At 45.3% G+C, this 17,100-nt stretch overlaps 1 protein-coding gene across 1 annotated transcript in view; it reads left to right on the plus strand.

The window, feature by feature from the left end:
• Window positions 1–1,122: 1,122 nt before the first annotated feature.
• USP12 (ubiquitin specific peptidase 12) overlaps window positions 1,123–17,100 on the plus strand; it is a 57,114-nt gene continuing 41,136 nt past the window's right edge. Inside the window, exon 1 of the mRNA XM_061133694.1 lies at window positions 1,123–1,280. Within this exon, the coding sequence (XP_060989677.1) occupies window positions 1,233–1,280 (48 nt within the window). The 5' untranslated portion in view covers window positions 1,123–1,232. The remainder of the gene's footprint in view (window positions 1,281–17,100) is intronic.

Consider the following 17,100-nt stretch of genomic DNA (forward strand, 5'->3'; position numbering starts at 1 on the left):
AGCCTCACCATTTCTCACAGGACCTTTTTCTCACTTGCGGGACTATTTGTCCCTGGGAACATCATCATCTCTGCTGGGTTGAGATCTTTCCTATTTTGCAACTCGACTTTCAGAACAAATATATTTAGAAACTATATTTATAACCAAATTCTAAATTTATGGCCAACAAGCAGACGGGAAAGCAGCTTCGCCCCCTTCCTTGTAATTTACCTTTCTTGATTCAAAGACCTAAATATACATAGTTTCTTCTTTGCCCCTTTCACGTTTATTGAATTAATTTGACTTTCGCTAAATCGTGGTGTTTTGACCCAGGTTATTCACCCAAAGTGTGTAAAAAGAGACAAACCACCTTGCATTTTAGCTGTTTGGGATATTGGATGACCCGGGCTACTTTAACCGTCCAGAAGCAGGTTTCCTCCCACTGTACCCAGAATTATCGAGACCGCCCCTCAGTTTTCTGGCTGGGCAGTGGGGGCTAGCTGTCCCCTCGGCCTTGGTAGTTAGGCTGGAGGTCTGCTCCGTTCAGGATGGACGCTGGTCGCCCCCGCGCCCCTCTTCGTCCCTCACCCGAAGCGCTGGCTCTAGGACCGCGAGGGCCGCGGGCGGGAGGTGGTGCCGCTCGAGCCCCGCCCCGGCCGAGCGCGGGGTGGAGCCGGCGCGGGAGTTCCCAGAGTGGCGCGTTCAGGGAGGGGGAGAGAGGTGGAGGGAGGTGTCCGCGGGGAGAGGGCGGGCCCGGCGCGGGAGTGGGCGGGACTCGAGGCGGCAGGCGGGGCCGGCGAGGGAGAGGGCGGGGGTGCGCGGTGGTGGGCGGGGCCGGCGCGGGAGTGGGCAGGGCGCGCGGAGGTGGGCGGGGCGGGCGCGCGGAGGTGGGCGGGGCGGGCGCGCCGCCGGGCCGCGCAGCTGCCGGGCAGGCCGGGCATTAGGGCCTCGGCGGAGCCCCGCTCCCCAGCGCGCTGGGCGGGGTGCGCGGCGGGCAGGCGCGGGCCCCGAGGCAGCGGCTGCGCCCTGCGCCGGGGAGGAGCCGGGGGCGGGCGGACGGCCGGCAGGCGGGGGCTGGGGCCCGCGGCGGGGAGTGCCGGAGCGCCGGCGGCGAAAGCGGCAGCGGCGACTGAGCAGGCTCGGTGCGTGGGTCCGCGGCGGCTCGGGGTCGGCCCGCGGTGCGAGCGGGCGGCCCGGCTGCCTCCCTCCCCGCCCGCCGCCGCCGCGATTGGGTGGAAGATGGCGCTGGGCGGATGGAAATCCTAATGACGGTCTCCAAACTCGCCTCCATCTGTACCATGGTAGGTGCGGCGGGCGGGCGGCCCGCGTCCCCGCCCTTGCCGCCCGCGGGGCCTAGCGCGGGGCTGGCGGGGGGCGGTTGGACGGCGCGGCCCTAGCGCAGGCGGAGCGGCCCCGGGGCACGCGGGGGCAGGGAGGGGCGCGGGCCGGCGGTGCTCCTGATCGCCGCGGCGCTGGGGGGCCGGAGGTGGGAGCACGCGCGCTGCGCCCCCGCCTTTGCGTCCGGAGCGCGCGGGGCCGCGGCGGGGTAGGCAGGTCCCCCTGCCGGCCCGCGCGCACGGAAGTCGGCGCAGGTCTCCTCCCCGAGTCCTGGCGAGGCCGCGTCCCGTAGCCGGGCCCGGGGGACGGGTGTGTGTGTGTGTGTGTGTGCGCGCGAAGGGGGAAACTTTCTAGTGCTGTCGAAACTGACCCCCCGCCCCCCACCGTGTCTCCTCCTCGGAGGGGACCGAGCTCCCCGGTTTGCAGCCGGGGAGTCTTGTCTGGAAATGCCCGCCGATCCTGAGAACAGCTTAAGCGTTCCTGTCGTTTGTTTACTTGAACGCACCAGACGCATCGGTGTGTGACTTGGAAGTATTTCTGTGCGGGAACTGGAGGCAGCGCCGCTGTCTTGTATCGTGTCGGGGGCTTTTAAGTAGAAGGGGAAAAGAGCTTCAGGGGAAAAGAGCTCCTGCCTCGTGGACAAGTCCTGAGTTAAGCAGAGCGAGCGTGCGTTTAAATCTTGGTATTCTGTGCGTGGCCGGGGGACCCGTTGTCACTTCACACGGTGGGGGCGAATTCGTTTCCTCAGCTCCTTATGGCTTTAACATCTGGCGATCTCTCTGGCGATCTTAGTTATGAGCCGTCTCAGGAAGAAAAAAAAAAGTTATTCTTCTACCACGTGGGCCTAGCGATCACGTTTATTAAAGACTCCTGCAGTCTTTCCTTCTGTTTTACGCCTGCCCAGCCCTTTTTGTGCATGTGGGAGATTCCCCCCGCCCCCCCACCAGCTGTCTTCCTTGTATGGGTGGTACATTTCCTGTACCATTCTTTTAAGGAGCTGCGAATCCAATCGGAAAGATGGCTTTTAGCCGCAGATTTCTGAACTGCACCGTGAGAAACAGTATTTTAAAAAATGGCTGAAATCAGGTGGGATTAAAATCTACAGTTTTAAAGACATCACGCTGAAGAATGAATCATGAAGAGTCCATTTCCTCAAGTGGATGTTTTTCTCGCACAGTTCACATTTTAGGAAAGCACTGATGTTAAAGGGACCGTATTAAAGGGTGATTTCCAAGGGTCAGGTAGATTAATTACGTTTATATGTGCCAGTTATCATATTCTGTTTCAGAAGGAATGTGATAATTAAGTCTTTGAAAATGATAATCTCACCAGATTGCTGAGCCTGCACAGATTGCCGGGTCATGGTTCCCTGTCAAAGTCTAGAGTTTCTGGAGAGATGTATGTGTCTGTCTTTACTGACTGCTCATCCACTCCAGTATTTCAGGTATACATTTAGCACCTACTTCGTGCAGGAGAGTGTGCTGAGCGCTGGGGATGCAGCAGCGGTCAAGTGGGACTCTTGCTTTCACGGTTGTTTACCTTCTAGTTAAGGGAAACAAGCGTCATTCATATCAACAAATTAATAGATGCACTAGTCACATTAAGAAAATGAGGCAGAACAATTTGCCACGTCAAACACTGAGTAAGTGGGATCTTGATCTCAAGAACCTTATACTCTAGAGTTCTTTCTAGGGCTTCTGCTCTGGTGCATTAACTGCGTGTGGTATGATGTGTGTATTGTTGGCAGATACAGAAACATCGGTACTCAGCCAAATGAGACTGCTCCTGAAGCAGCGTTAAAATTGGGTGTGTCAGTGATCATATTTTAATAAAAACTCTGACGCTGTCCGAGATAGGGCTGAACATCTCAAACTAGCCTGCGATCTTTTGCTTAAGGAGCACTTCAGCCTATCTTCTGAGATAGCACCAAGTTGACAACCAAGAAAAGCAAAGTATTTACCTCTGTGCCTTTGTAGATTTCTGGCGCATTCACAGCTCGCTCTCAAGCAGGTAGCCTTACTTGAATAATCTTACACCTGTCCATCCCCAGCCTTTATCCCCACTCATGTCTTTTCACAGCATTTTTGTAATCTCAGTGGTACTTCCCATACTAGCTATGTTGTAAAGTTTTCTCTTATTGCCTTGTTATAAGAGATTGTGAAGGCCTTAAGCGGAGGGACTGTTGTTTATTTGTGCAGTTTGGTAGAGCACTACCTTCTGCGGACAGTCAGAGTTTCTCCGGGTCCCTTCCATCCCATGCTGATGTCTGGGGGGAGTGAGTTTGACTAAACGTGGCTGAGATTGAGGTTGTGGGTTGGGAGGTGGGAGGAGGGGGCTGGATCTCTCAGAGAATCAGCAGCTGTGAAAATGTTTATAATGAGTTGACATTTTGTTCTATAAATAGTAAAGTTGACAGAATTTTATTTCACCTGTCAACATAAGGCACTTGGGCAAATCAGCAGTCCCTTGATTGGATTAAGTACTGTTAAAAGCGAATCTCTTCCGAAGTGTCTTCTAGATCACTGTTCTGCTGGCACGGGAATGTTAGTCAGGTTTGTTGCTCTTAAGTCAGTGTTACAGCCTGATCGAGTGAGGGATTGCGTTTAGGCTTCAGGGAATCAATCTGCAGGGTGCCTCTAGAAACCCCTCTGACTTATGATGTCCAGGAAGTAATTTCAGTATAGCATGGTGCTTGTTTTGCCGCCAAAGTAGCTTCCGACTTGAGGGCCTGGCACGGAGTAGCTGCCTAATACTTAATACTATACTTCATCATGGTGAAATAATGGGAAAGTGACAAATGCATGTAGAGGGACGGCCTGCATTTTGAAATCGAAGTGAAGTTGTAGAGCAGCTTGTATCGGCCGGGACCAGGTGACCACACGGGTCAGGGCCATCAGGAAGTATAGTGGTGGGGGATCTGGGGATGTGAGAGGCATCTAGGCTTGTTTGGGTTGTAGGAGTCCTGGCCGGGGAGGGGGCATGAGCCGGGGGCTTGAGTAAAGGAGAAGTTGTTGCAAAGGAAGGTGGTAGGCGGTGGGGTGGCCTGGCTTCTTGCCTGTCCCCAGTCCTGGGCTCAGCTAGGTCCCCTGGAACATGGGACTGCTGAAACAAGACCACAGTTTGCAGCTTGGTGTCTGACAGGTTTGCTTCAAAAAAGGCATGGGAATCTTGAAACTGACTGTACTTACTGCAGGAAAGTCACAGGTGAGACTGACTACTTGTCTTATTGAGTCTCATGGGTCATTCACGCATGGTACCTTGTTCATGGGGGTGAGGGTGTGGGGTAGGCTCTTCTTGTAGTCTGAATATTCTATTAAATAATAACATTCTATGTTCCTTCTTAGGAAATAGGGTGGATGTGCTATGCTTAGTTGCCCAGTCATGTCTGACTCTGCAACCCCGTGGACCGTAGCCCATGGGGATTCTCTGCGCAAGAAGACTGGAGTGGGTTGCCATTCCCTTCTCCAGGGGATCTTCCCGACCCAGAGATTGAACCCAGGTCTCCTGCATTGCAGGCAGATTCTTTACTATCTGAGCCACCAGGGAGGAGTGGATGTAGTTCTTTTATTAGCGAAATATTTAATTAATTTTTATTTATATTTTAGTAGTAAAATTAGTGTTTCTGTGACAGGAATATTTAAAGTGAGTTGCTGTAGGTTTTCTAATTTTGCTGTTTTTAATGTTACCTTAGGAGGGATGAAACCTTCAAAAATAAGGAGTCTTCTGTCATATAAATGGTTGGATAGGGAATGTTTGAACATGTGTTTGAGGACCTTAGTGGATAAATCATTTAGAATAAGTTTTATTTAAGCCAGCTGATCTTTTGAATTTGGCCAGAATATACACTGGACGTAAAAAATTATTCTCATTATAGAAAATTTGGAAAATACTCTATTAAAAAGAGTTTGGAAACTCTGAAGGCAGAAGAAAATAGTTTACTTTACCTCGAAGAGCTTGTTTTGTCCTTTTTTAAAAAAAAAAAGTTTATTTTTAGCTGCGCTGGGTCTTTGTTGCCGCCCGAGGGCTTTCTCTAGTCGCGGTGCCCAGACTTCTCACGGTGGTGGCTTCTCCTGTTGTGGATTCATGACTCAGAGGTTGTGGTGCCTGAGGCCTGTGAGATCTTCCACCATCAGGGATTGAACCCTCAAACCTGTGTCTCCCATGTTGGCAGGCAGATTCTTTACCACTGAGCCACCAGCCTCCCTCTAAAGTCAGGTTAATTGAAGCTTTCCTGAAAGTTTTACTGTCTCCAGAAAGATTATGTAAGCATTTGTTTATTTAGCATTAATTCGTTTCCAGAAATCTTCATTTTTTAGATTTAAACGATCTGATTTTGTTTTGATTTCTCTCTCAGTAGCTCCGTTCTAGAAGCTTAATATAGTATTTTATAATATGTTCTACCGCATGGTATAATTAAAAAGAGCAGTTGGACCAGAAGGAAAACTCTAGTCCAGATTTTGACATTTAGATCTGTGCATGTGGGAAAGTCTCTTAAAACTTTCCGAGTTCATTTTTCTCATCTGTAAAATAAAGGGGTTGGAATAGACATTAATAAATATTCCTTCTGTGTTTGTTTCCTTCTAGATCTAAAACTCAGTATTCTCTGATCCTTTTAGAGTTTATAAATAACTGTTGATTTCATCATTTTGTGAATGTTAATCATGTTTCATTAATTTTACTTTTACTTTTTTGACCCCCCTTCACCCAGTTCTCTCCACACTCCACCCTTGTCGCCTCTGGCAACCACCACTCTTGTTTTCTGTATCCAAGAGCCTTTTTTTTTTTAAAAGATGCCACATATAACTGAGCTTATATGGTATTTGTCTGACTTATTTCGCTTAGCATAATAACAGTAATATCCATTCATGTTGTTAGAAATGGCAAGATTTTTTTTTTAGTGGTTGAATAGCATTCCATTGTATACATATACCTCATGTTCTTTATCTATTCATCCATTGATGAACATTTAGGTTGTTTTTTCCATATCTTGGCTATTGTAAATAGTGCTGCACTGAACATAGGGGTCCATTTATCTTTTTGAACTAGTGTTCTCATTTTTGTGATAAATATCCAGAAGAGGAATTGCTGGATCATGTGGTAGTTCTATTTTTAATTTTTTGAGGAGCCTCCATATTGTTTTCCGTAGTTGCTGTATCAACTTACATTCCTGCCAACAGTGAGCAGATTCTCTTTTCTCCACATCTCCACCAACACTTGTTATTTTTTGTCTTTCTGACACATTCTAACAGGTGTGAGGTGATACCTCCTTGTGGTTTTGATTTGTATTTCCCTGATGATTAATGATGTAGAGTATCTTTTCATGTAACTGTTGGCAATGTGTATGTGTTTTTTTCCAGAGATGTCTGTTGAGATCTTCTGCCTGCTTTGTAATCGGATTGGTTTTTTGCTCTTGGTTTGCATTAGTTCTTTCATATATTTTGGATACTAGTCCCTTATCAGATGTATGATTTACAGTGGTTTTCCCGTTTGGTAGGTTGCATCTGATCATGTTTTAGATAATATGAAGAGCATGGAATTAGATATAGTTAAATATGGATTATACCTAGTTTGGTAGGTTTTAAAAAATATGTTGTGGAATTTATTGAAAATTATGGTCCAAAGTAAATGTTTCTTCTTTCAAAAGCATTTAGTGGAGGTTAGCGATATCGCCATTTTACTCATTAAGGGGCTCAGTCCACATAACTGTTTACTTATTTTTGACATTTTTTTTCTTTTCCAGTACCATTTTTTAAAGTAGGATTTTTGAATTGCTGCCCTTTTTGAGGGCTTCTCTGGTGGCTCAGATGGTAAGGAATCCGCCGACAGGGCAAGAGACCTGGGTTCAATCCCTGGGTTGGGAAGATCCCCTGGAGAAGGAAATGACAACTCGCTCCAGTGTTCTTGCCTGGAGAATCCCATGGACAGAGGAGCCTTTGCATCCATGGGGTTGCAAAGAGTCGGACACGACTGAGCAACTGAGCAGGCACAAGCCCTTTTTGAGTTTCCACATTTATTTTCACGAGTGTGAGTGTGATCTTGGACAAATTAGTTCTCTGTACCACGGTTTTTTTTATCTGTAAAATGGGTTAGTGCAACAATGTGGCCCCAGGAAAGAACAGGAAAATCCAAAAGGAAATAAGGCCTGAAGCTGACTTTAAAACACAACCTTCATTCTACCAATGATGACAAGTTGGTGTGCTTTTTTTCAGGATAAAAATAAGACTTTTCTTCTCAAAGTACTGTATCTGTAAAACGTCCACTTTATAGGGTTCTAGAATCATACTGGCCTGTGATTAATCATCTGTTGTGTTTGTTTGTAGTTATTATTAACTTTGTAAAGTGGTTTGCTCCCCTCCATGAGGTAAGGACTCATTGGCACTTCTGGTTAATGTCAGGTTGGCAAATACTAGTAACCAAAATGGAAATCTTTTAAATAAAATGCAGTTATTTTAGTTCATTTTCATCATAAGAAACATGAGTTTATTAATAGTATATGCTTCTGAGAAAGCACACATATATTTTGAAGTTAAGTGGGTTAGATCATAATATTCAAACTAAGAATGTGGATTGTCTTTTTTCCCCTGTTTTGAGTAGTTTGTAGGAACTACTGCTTTTGTCTGGGAGTAAAAATGTTCTAAATTGTTCTAAATATTCTAAATGTTCTAAACATGTTTGAGAAGTTTAGATAAGTTGGGAATAGTACTTTGAGAAGAAAAGTCTTATTTTTATCCTGAAAAAAAGCACACCAACTTGTCATCACTGGTAGAATGAGGGTTGTGTTTTAAAGTCAGCTTCAGGCCTTGTTTCCTTTTGGATTTTCCTGTTCTTTCCTGGGGCCGCATTGTTGCACTTGGTTCCTTCATGCCTCGGTCCCCTACTGGGGTGACACCTCTTGTTGACCTGCGGTGCAGTTACTGAACCTGCTTTTCGAAGAGGATTGTTGAAATATCTGTAAAATGCTTTGTGTTGGAAGAAAAAGGTAAATGCTAGGTATAATGGTAAGTTATATGAGATGCTGAATCAATAATCCGGAGAGCCAGTACTGTTGAAAATACCCATATCGAAGTCATCATCATTTAAAACCTTATGCACAGAATTTGTATTAGAAGGAGATGAGAGAGACAGTTTGTATACATAATTCATCTTGGAAGAAAAACCCTGAAGTCTACTTTCCCAGAAGTACTCAATCAAGAAGAATTTTGTGATGGTGTGAAGTACATGATATTTAATATGATGTTATACATAATATAATAATATGATATTTAATATGAAGCTGTGGGTCTTCACAATCCTGTGTGTTCACTGGCTTATCCTTTGCTGCTACGGCTTCCAAAGAAAGATCAGCTTTTTTTCAGAGTTGTGTGACATCTATAGAACGATGTCAAAGCTTGCTTAGGACCTCCATCTGTAGTAATCCACACATTGAAAGCCACAAACCAGTAAAAATTTGTTTCCAGCTCAGAATAAGAAGTGGGTATTTTCCCAGTGCCAACTGACAGATGTGCTTATTGAAGTGCTTCATAGGTTCAGGGACCAACCCTGCACTTCCTACTTGTGGATAGTGGTCTCATCATGGTATATTTTAAAGGAGTTAGAATATTGTTCCTTTGGTTTTATTTTAGTGCCTTTTCTTTCTGTGACCTAAGCCAGGCTTCTTCCTGATGCTAAGTGTGTAAATGCTTTTCATGGAAGGCGTGATGGATTTATTCTTTTTAAGCTAATAGCAACGTGTCTTTTTTTTCCCCCTGTAAAGAGTGCCTTTGCTTCATAAGTGCTTTGAGGAAGTATTCACGGGGACCTGCATGCTGTCATGGTGCACGCAGTACTGAGAATACGGAGATGAGCATGATGAGCTGTGGTCTCACAAGAGCTTCCCGTTCAGCGTGTCCCGAATAGGTCATAGTTGTGTCCAGAGAGAAATCCTCTTGGCTGCTGGGCAACCAGGAGCTGTCTGGATTGACCAGAGACCTTTGACCAGTTGCATCCAGAAAAGAACCTGCCTGCCAGTGCAGGAGACATGAGACATGGGTTCAGTCCCTGGGTCAGAAAGATCCCCTGGAGAAGGAAGTGGCAGCCCACCCCAATATTCTTGCCTGGAGAATCCCATGGACAGAGGAACCTGGCGGGCATCAGTCCAGGGGGCCACAAAGAGTCGGACACGACTCAAGCAACTTAGCAGACAAGTACGCGTGAGAATGGTCTTACCTGTATGTTCCTGTGGGCTCCACACTTAGTATTCCCTGTGTGTGCCATGATGAGAAAAAGGTCAGGAAGGAGGCCAGACGTATACAGCACATCAGGAGTGAGTAATAATCAGTATGCGAAAGAGGAAGTGGTCATTTCTCCCTGGGAGAGAGACGAGGGCTTCGGGAGGAAGCCTCTCGGAAGAGATCGGAACTTTGCGCTGTTGCTATTGTTCAGTCGCTCAGTTGTGTCCGACTCTTTGCAATCCCATGGACTGCAGCACGCCAGGCTTCCCTGTCCTCCAGTATCTCCCGGAATTTGCTCAAGTTTGTGTCCATTGAGTCAGTGATGCTATGTAATCATCTCATCTTCCCCTGCCCCCTTCTCTTGCCCTCATTCTTTTCCCAGCATCAGGGTCTTTTCCAGTGAGTCGGCTCTTTGCATCAGATGGCCAAAAATTGGAGCTTCAGTTTCAGCATCAGTCCTTCCAGTGAATATTCAGGGTTGAATTTAGTGCAAGGAAGTCAGTCATTGTGTGGGCAGGAAGAGAGGGGATTCCAGGGGTGAGCAGAGGTGCAGCCTCCTGGGATCTGCATTTATCCTGAGAAGGTGTAAGTTCAGAGGAGAGTTGAGATAAAGGTACATTGGTAAATTTTACTACATTGATTGTTAAAAAGTTGTTTTTAAAGAAAGATGGCGACAATAACATGATGAAGTAGAAGGGACTATTTAATGGTAGTTAAAAACTTGTTAAAAGTCTTGTCCCCTATCCAAAAAACCTCCCAAAAAACAGTACTAGAAAATTTAAAGTTGTATATGCATGGTAAAAATTAAGGCTAAATATATACCTACACAAGAAATGATTTTCCTTGCTTCCAAACTAGCTGAAACTTCTGAGGGCAGGAAAATAGGAAAGATAAGATTAAAAAAGAAGAAGAAGAAGATAAACAGAAAACCAAAGTAAAATGGAAGAAATAAGCTGTTTTATTCATTATAATAAATCTAAATGGATTAAATTCATCTGTATTATAGTGAACTATCAGATTACATAAAGAACAAAATATAGCTTAAAAACCTTTGTAAAACAAAAGGACAATGTATATGACAATAACACAATACTATTACCACCTCTAAGAACTTAATGTACAGATAGCTTTTCTAGATATTTTAGGATCATTTAGTCTTTTTTTTTTGTTAGTCTCATACTCCTTCTCACGTCTGTCATCTTGAAGATCCTTTCAGAGAGAGGAAAGCTCAGGAAATATTAGCCCTACTTTCACAGAGTACAAAAACAAGCTTCAAGTCGTCCCCAAAGTGACTGGGGGTGAAATCCGTGTTTCTTGACTCCCTAGTCCGTGATGGTATCTACAAGGCAATACGTTGCCTCTTTCATGGTTGAGATAAAGTTATTTTTCTTTCCTTTTTAAATAAGAATTTGGGAATTTTTTTGTCCCTAATTTCTAAGCTTTCTGTGTGTGTGTGTGTGTGTGTGTGTGAGTGTAGCTTTGAGTCCCACTCCACTTACTAATTATATGTATATTTGAATGGACCACTTAACTGTGAGATGGAATCATTCTCCCCATTAGATCAAATGAGAGAATACCCGTGAAGGGAGATGATCTTTGTGGAACCGCTTTCTTTGCACTGGAAACATAAATGGAGATCCCCGTGGTGGTTGGTGATGGGCATTCGTCCTCAGGGACAGAGGGCGAGGCGTGTCTGGCGGCCTGGGCTGTGGCGTGGCAGCGGGCTCCCAGGTTCCCTTTGACGAAGTAGAAGTCAGTGCCGAGTTTGAAAATGAGTATTTTAGTGATCCTGGTCTTGTGGTGCTTAGGTAACTGATGAAGCACAGTTTTAGGTTCTCTTTCATAGAAAAAGTCTTTTAGGAATTTATGGTTCGTGGACTTTTTTTTTTCTTTTCTTTTTTTTCTAATGAGGTATCTGTGGGCTTGGTTCTCCTACAACATGCAGTTCTTTGCCAAACTGTGCTGTGAGGGAGCAGTTTACTTGTGATGTCAGCTAACTTCTTGTCGTTTCCTTCTAGTGACTTTTTTAAGGTCTAAAATTACAGTGACTCAATTGTGTTACTCTCTATAGTATTCGTCTACCTGGGTTTTTCAGGAATGCCTGAAAAGAGAGCTTTAGTAATTCTTTCAAATTAGGATTGTAGAAAGAGAGCCCATCTGGGCACAAAGGAAGCGTGGAGTAAAAGTCTAGGGGCAAGGAAAGAAGAAAATAAGAGCCCCCTATTCTCTGGAGTGGGAAAGATGTTTATAATGTGAGATCCTGTAGACAAAAACATTTCCTCTGCTCTGAACCTCAGTCCAGAAAGCCAACCACTGTCATTTTGAAGAATTTTTTTTTTCTTTTTTCCCTAGAATGTTGTTCACAGTTGTTTTTTTTTTGTTTGTTTGTTTGCTTTCCCTGATGTTGGGACGATTCCCTGGTGTTTAATCTGCTTCACACAGGGGCTCTTCTGCAGGATGATCAAGGTGGTACCTTGGCATAGCAGTTGGTACTTTGAAGTCTGCACGAGGAAGATGTGTCTTGAAATAGCAGAGGAAGGGTCTTCTGGTTTCTACAGAGCAAGACAGCATGTTTAGATGGTTTCAGACTTCGGCCGTGAATGATGCGGCTTTGGTTCCTCCAGGAGCAGGTGAGGAATGGAAATCAAGTGTTCTGTGTGTCCCCCTGAGGGAGACGCTAAAGGTGAGCAGAAGTCTGAACAGTTTTGAAATGTCAAAGGCTCAAAACTAGATACAGCTGATCAAAAACGAAACCCCATGTACTGTATTCACGACTCTGCTAGGCAAATTCATCATTTTTGTTTTCGTTAATTTGCATGTCATTCTTTAAAAAGACAGTTCATTTTTTTTTTTTTTTTTTTTTTGAGACTAGTTTCTCTAGTTTACTAGTGAGTTTCATTTGTTTTTGCTGCATATTTTAACTCGAAGGAGGGGACGCAGCTAGCCCACAGGACGCTTCGCCTCCCTGGTTAAGAAGGTGCCTAGGGGGAGCGGTCAGCCCAGCAGGAGAAGCCTAGGGGGAGGCACCTGTGAGCGCTCTGGTGGGTTTTCCCTGTGAAAATCCAGCCCTCGTCCCATGACCACGCTTGCAAATCTGCCTCGTTGTCTTCTTGTTTGAAGACATTCATACATTGCTCTTTTCGACCGAAAAGACAGAAGTGGACTCTCTCACCTTTCCTCATCTCTGCTTGTGGTTTATTTTTATTTTTGTCCTTTCAAGGTGGCGTGGCTGCCTCTCGCGTGTCCTCCCGCCTCTCCCCCGTGGTTGCAGTGTTTGACCCCAGATGTCATCTTCTCTCCTTTTCGCTCCTGGAACTGCGCTGTGGTTCTTACACCCCTGGGTGTTGTGTTAGTGATGAGCTGGGTCATCTCCATGGTCACTTTTGAGGTGGGGTGGCTGCCTCCCTCGTCCTCCCAGCTCTCCCCCTTGTGTTAGACGTGGGGTGGTAGATAACGCCTCTGAGGTTGCATAAACTGTTTTGAACTATCAAAATGAGGATTTTAAAAGGGAGCACTTTGAATGCATTACCCTACCTCCTCAAGCCTTGCTCCTGCTGAGAAGTCAACGGTCAGTCTTACTGGCGTCCCTTCCTAAGTGACTTACCCTTTCTCTTGTGCTGCTTTGAATTTTTTCTCCTTGTCTTTGACTTTCAGCATTTTCAGTATCATGGGCCTGGTTGTGGGTCTGTGTATTTATGATCTATAGATTCTTAAATTCGGGTTTATGTTAAATGCCTATACCATTCAGTTGGAAGTTTGGGTTTTTTTTTAGGGGGGTACATTTCAGTTATAATATATCAACTTCATAGGCCAAAGTGATTAAATTCATTCAAAATCATTGTGTCTCAATCAAGAATATATTACTGTAGTTAAATATTACAAATATTCTCACAGAAGACATTCATAAGAAAATTGGAAGCAAACTAAAATGAGATGATAGTATGAATTCCTTTCATGAATTGTATACTGGCATGCCTTTAGACTGGCCTTGCTGAGTATTTATGCTGCAGATGAAATTGCTCGGTGTGAGCTCTTTGGAAAGGCAGTGCTCTTGAGGGCGTCCTGCATGCTTATCGGATGGTGTATTAGCTTCCTAGGGCTTCTGTAACAGGAGCTGCAAACTGAATGACTTAGAACAAGGGAAATTTATTGTCTTACAGTCTGGAGGCCAGAGTCTAAGTCCACGGTCTTGACAGTGTACTGCCCCCTTGGAAGGTGCTGAGCTCCCCGCCCCGCCGCCAGCATCTGAGAGCCTCACTTGGAAGTCTGAGCCTCAGGTGTCCCATGGCTTATCGATGGCCACCTTCCCCTGTGTCCCTTCCCATCGTTTTTCCTCTGTGCGTGTCTGTGTCTCAATTCCCCTTTTTATAAGGACACCAGTCATACTGAATTGGAGTTCACCTTGGTGACCTCATTCTAGCTTGATTACTTATGTAAAGACCCAGTTTTTAAATAAGGTCACAATCCACGCTGCTGTGAGTTAAGTTTTACATACATCTTTCTTTTTTTTTTTTTGGTGAGGAGGGTGGGAATGGACACAGTTCAGTTCATAACGGGTGGCTTAAAGGAACATTGCCATCTCAATCCTTTCAGAAATCAGATAGGGACTTAAAGAGCTATAGTTTTTTGGTGGTGAGGGGGGAGCAACCAGTTTAAGTGTCTTTTAAACTAACTAGTGTAAATACCTCTAACGTCCCTTGTGAGCCAAGATTGGACCTCTGCAGTGGTGGACACTTAATACTGTGTTAAACCAGTGATGGCTGACATTTTCTGGAAGTGGATGTAGCTGGCTAGCTGTATGATTTTTTTTTTCCCCTTTGTGATTGATCATTTGCTACCTTCTACCCAGCTTCCCACTCCCAAGTCTTTCACAGATGTGTGATGTTTTCTTTTAGTTACATGGATACTTACTAAGAAATTTTACTGTCTTACTGATTATAAAAGGAAAAAAATGTGATGGACAGCAATGTGTAAAGAAGCCAAAAGTCACCAGTAACCCATTAATCATTTACTTGTATTTGATAACATGTTTTTGTGTCTCTCCTGGTCTTTTCCATACATGGCAGACATGATTTTTAAAACACAATTTGTATTATTAAATATGCTCTTACCGTCTTGTGGGTAATTGAGTTAATTATTAATGCTAGTGCTCTCATAGCAGACATTTTATTTGCTCTTGTATCTTTCTATTCTCTGACCTCTTGGAAACCAAGATATGTTTATTTTTGTTGTTTTTCATTCTCTCTTCTGACAACCAGAGTTTGGTGTTACAGATTTACAGTTTTGGAGTTTAAAAAGAACCTTTTGACAATGGTCCCCTTAGAGTAAGTATGTGGTGCAGGGGAGCTAAATCTGAAGTCCTGATATTTCACAGTGATGAGCAGATTCTGAATGAACTCCTTCAGCATTGTGGTTTAGATTGAAGCTCTATGGGAGCTAGTGTACATTATTATTAATTTGCCCTTCCTTCTGAAAAGCTGCCAAACTGGAATGGCAAGCATTGGAAGAGAGTGGTTATGCAGGAAGTCTCCAGCCAACAGACTGACTTCCAAAGGCCTTTTTGAAAGTCAGTCGATTGGTGCTCATTGACTCTCCCGCAGAAACAGTGTATATAATTCAGTTCCTTAGCCAAAGGGATAAGGCCTGTTTTAGCCGGAGAGTTACTGTGGTTCAGCCACGTTGTGACACGCGGTTCATGCAGAGGGGCTGCTCTTGCCACCTGGGAAGGTGGGACTCAGCATCTCCTGTTTTGCTGCCTGTTGTCTTTCAAGAATACTCCTGGGGAAGGTCTTGCACTTCCATAGTGACCTGAGGTGGACCTGACATGGGGAGGGGGTGTGATGAGGAGGGGGAGCTCTGTGACGCTGACCCGTGTTGGGCTTTCCCCTCTGCCATTTGTTAGTTACAGCCGTGGGCCTATTGCCTTCAACCCTTGAGTTTATTTTCTGTATAAAGTGGGCCCCACATAATGTGTGTAATAGCTGGCTAGTGCTAACTGCGAGCTTGTCATTATTCTAAGCCCTTTGCATACATGAACCATTCAGTTTTCACTGTAGCTCTGTGGGGTTGGAACTGTTGTCATCCTTTACAGATGGGAAAAGTGAAAGTCGCTCAGTCGTGTCCGACTCTTTGTTTCCCCATGGACCATACGGTCCGTGGAATTCTCCAGGCCAGAATACTGGAGTGGGTAGCCGTGTTCTTCTCCAGGGGATCTTCCCAACCCAGGGATCGAATCCACGTCTCCTGCATCGCAGGCAGATTCTTTACCAGCTGAGCCACCAGGGAAGCCAGCTGAGGCACAAAAAGCTGAAGGAGTTTTCCTACCATCATGCAGATCTAGGGTTCAGATCCCTCGAGTCTGGGTCCAAAGTCTTGGTTTACAACTGTCTCACTCAACCACTTGTCCAGAAGCACTGCTCCGAGGTTACTGGGAGGCTTGCTGGTGGCTCAGTGGTAAAACACCCACCTGGCTATAGGAGACGTGAATTCGATCCCTGGCTTGGGAAGATTCCCTGGAGAAGGAAATGACAACCCGCTCCAGTGTTCTTGCCCAGGAAAGCCCATGCACAGAGGAGCCTGGCGGGCTAGAGTCCACGGGGTCGCAGAGTCAGACACGACTGAACGAGGTTACTCGGAGGAGTAAACGAGGTAGTATGTCAGGGGTCTGGCTCAGTAAATGTTAGCTCCCTTCTTCAACTCTTTAGTAGTCTTTGAGGAACCCTGTGTTTTCATGGCTGACTATATACTCAATCAAATTATAAATTCCCTGTATCAGCAAGGTAAATTTTAATAACATAGTAGTACTTCGCTTGACCTGTCTATACATTACCCTCTTATTGCAGGTGGAAATCCCCAGTCAAAATTCAGGCAGTTTTGGGGTAAGTGGAAAGGAAGGGACAGACCCTGCGAAGGGTCTGCCCAGGACATGGTGGAGTTGCTTGGTGTCAGGCACCATCGGCGGCTGGAAAGTCTGAGGCCTCAGACCCCCTTTCTGGGGTGGTTCTGAGTTATACTTAGCTCTTTCTTAGTTTAGGTTCTAGTGGGAGAAATTAACCCTTTGATTAAAAGTTACATGTTCACTAAAGGAATTGAATTCTAAGTGGGCAGATTCTGATGGATCATCTCAAAATCAGGGCTTCCTTCCACCTGATGAATCCATTTCTCACCTGTGACGAGCCATGGCAGTTTTCTAATGCTGTCTGTCATGTACGACATATACCTGTGTGTGACTTCACCTGCATTTATATATATCCTAAGATCTGCTGGAGGAGGGCATGGCAGTTCACTCCAGTATTCTTACCTGGAGAATTCCATGCACAAAGGAGCCTGATGGGCTACAGTCCACCAGGGGTAGCAGAGTTGGACGCAAATGAAGAGACTTAGCATGCACGGACCACATAAAATAATTTAGAGTGGGCCTAGGGCTTCCCTGGTGGCTCAGGTGGTAAAATATCTGCCTGCAGTGTGGGAGATATGGGTTCGATCCCTGGCCTGGAATATCCCCTGGAGAAGGAAACAGCAACCCACTCCAGTACCCTTGCCTGGACAATCCGTTGGACAGAAGGGCCCTGCA

The sequence above is a fragment of the Dama dama genome, chromosome 30 (genome assembly GCF_033118175.1).
Source record: "Dama dama isolate Ldn47 chromosome 30, ASM3311817v1, whole genome shotgun sequence".
Taxonomy (NCBI): domain Eukaryota; kingdom Metazoa; phylum Chordata; class Mammalia; order Artiodactyla; family Cervidae; genus Dama; species Dama dama.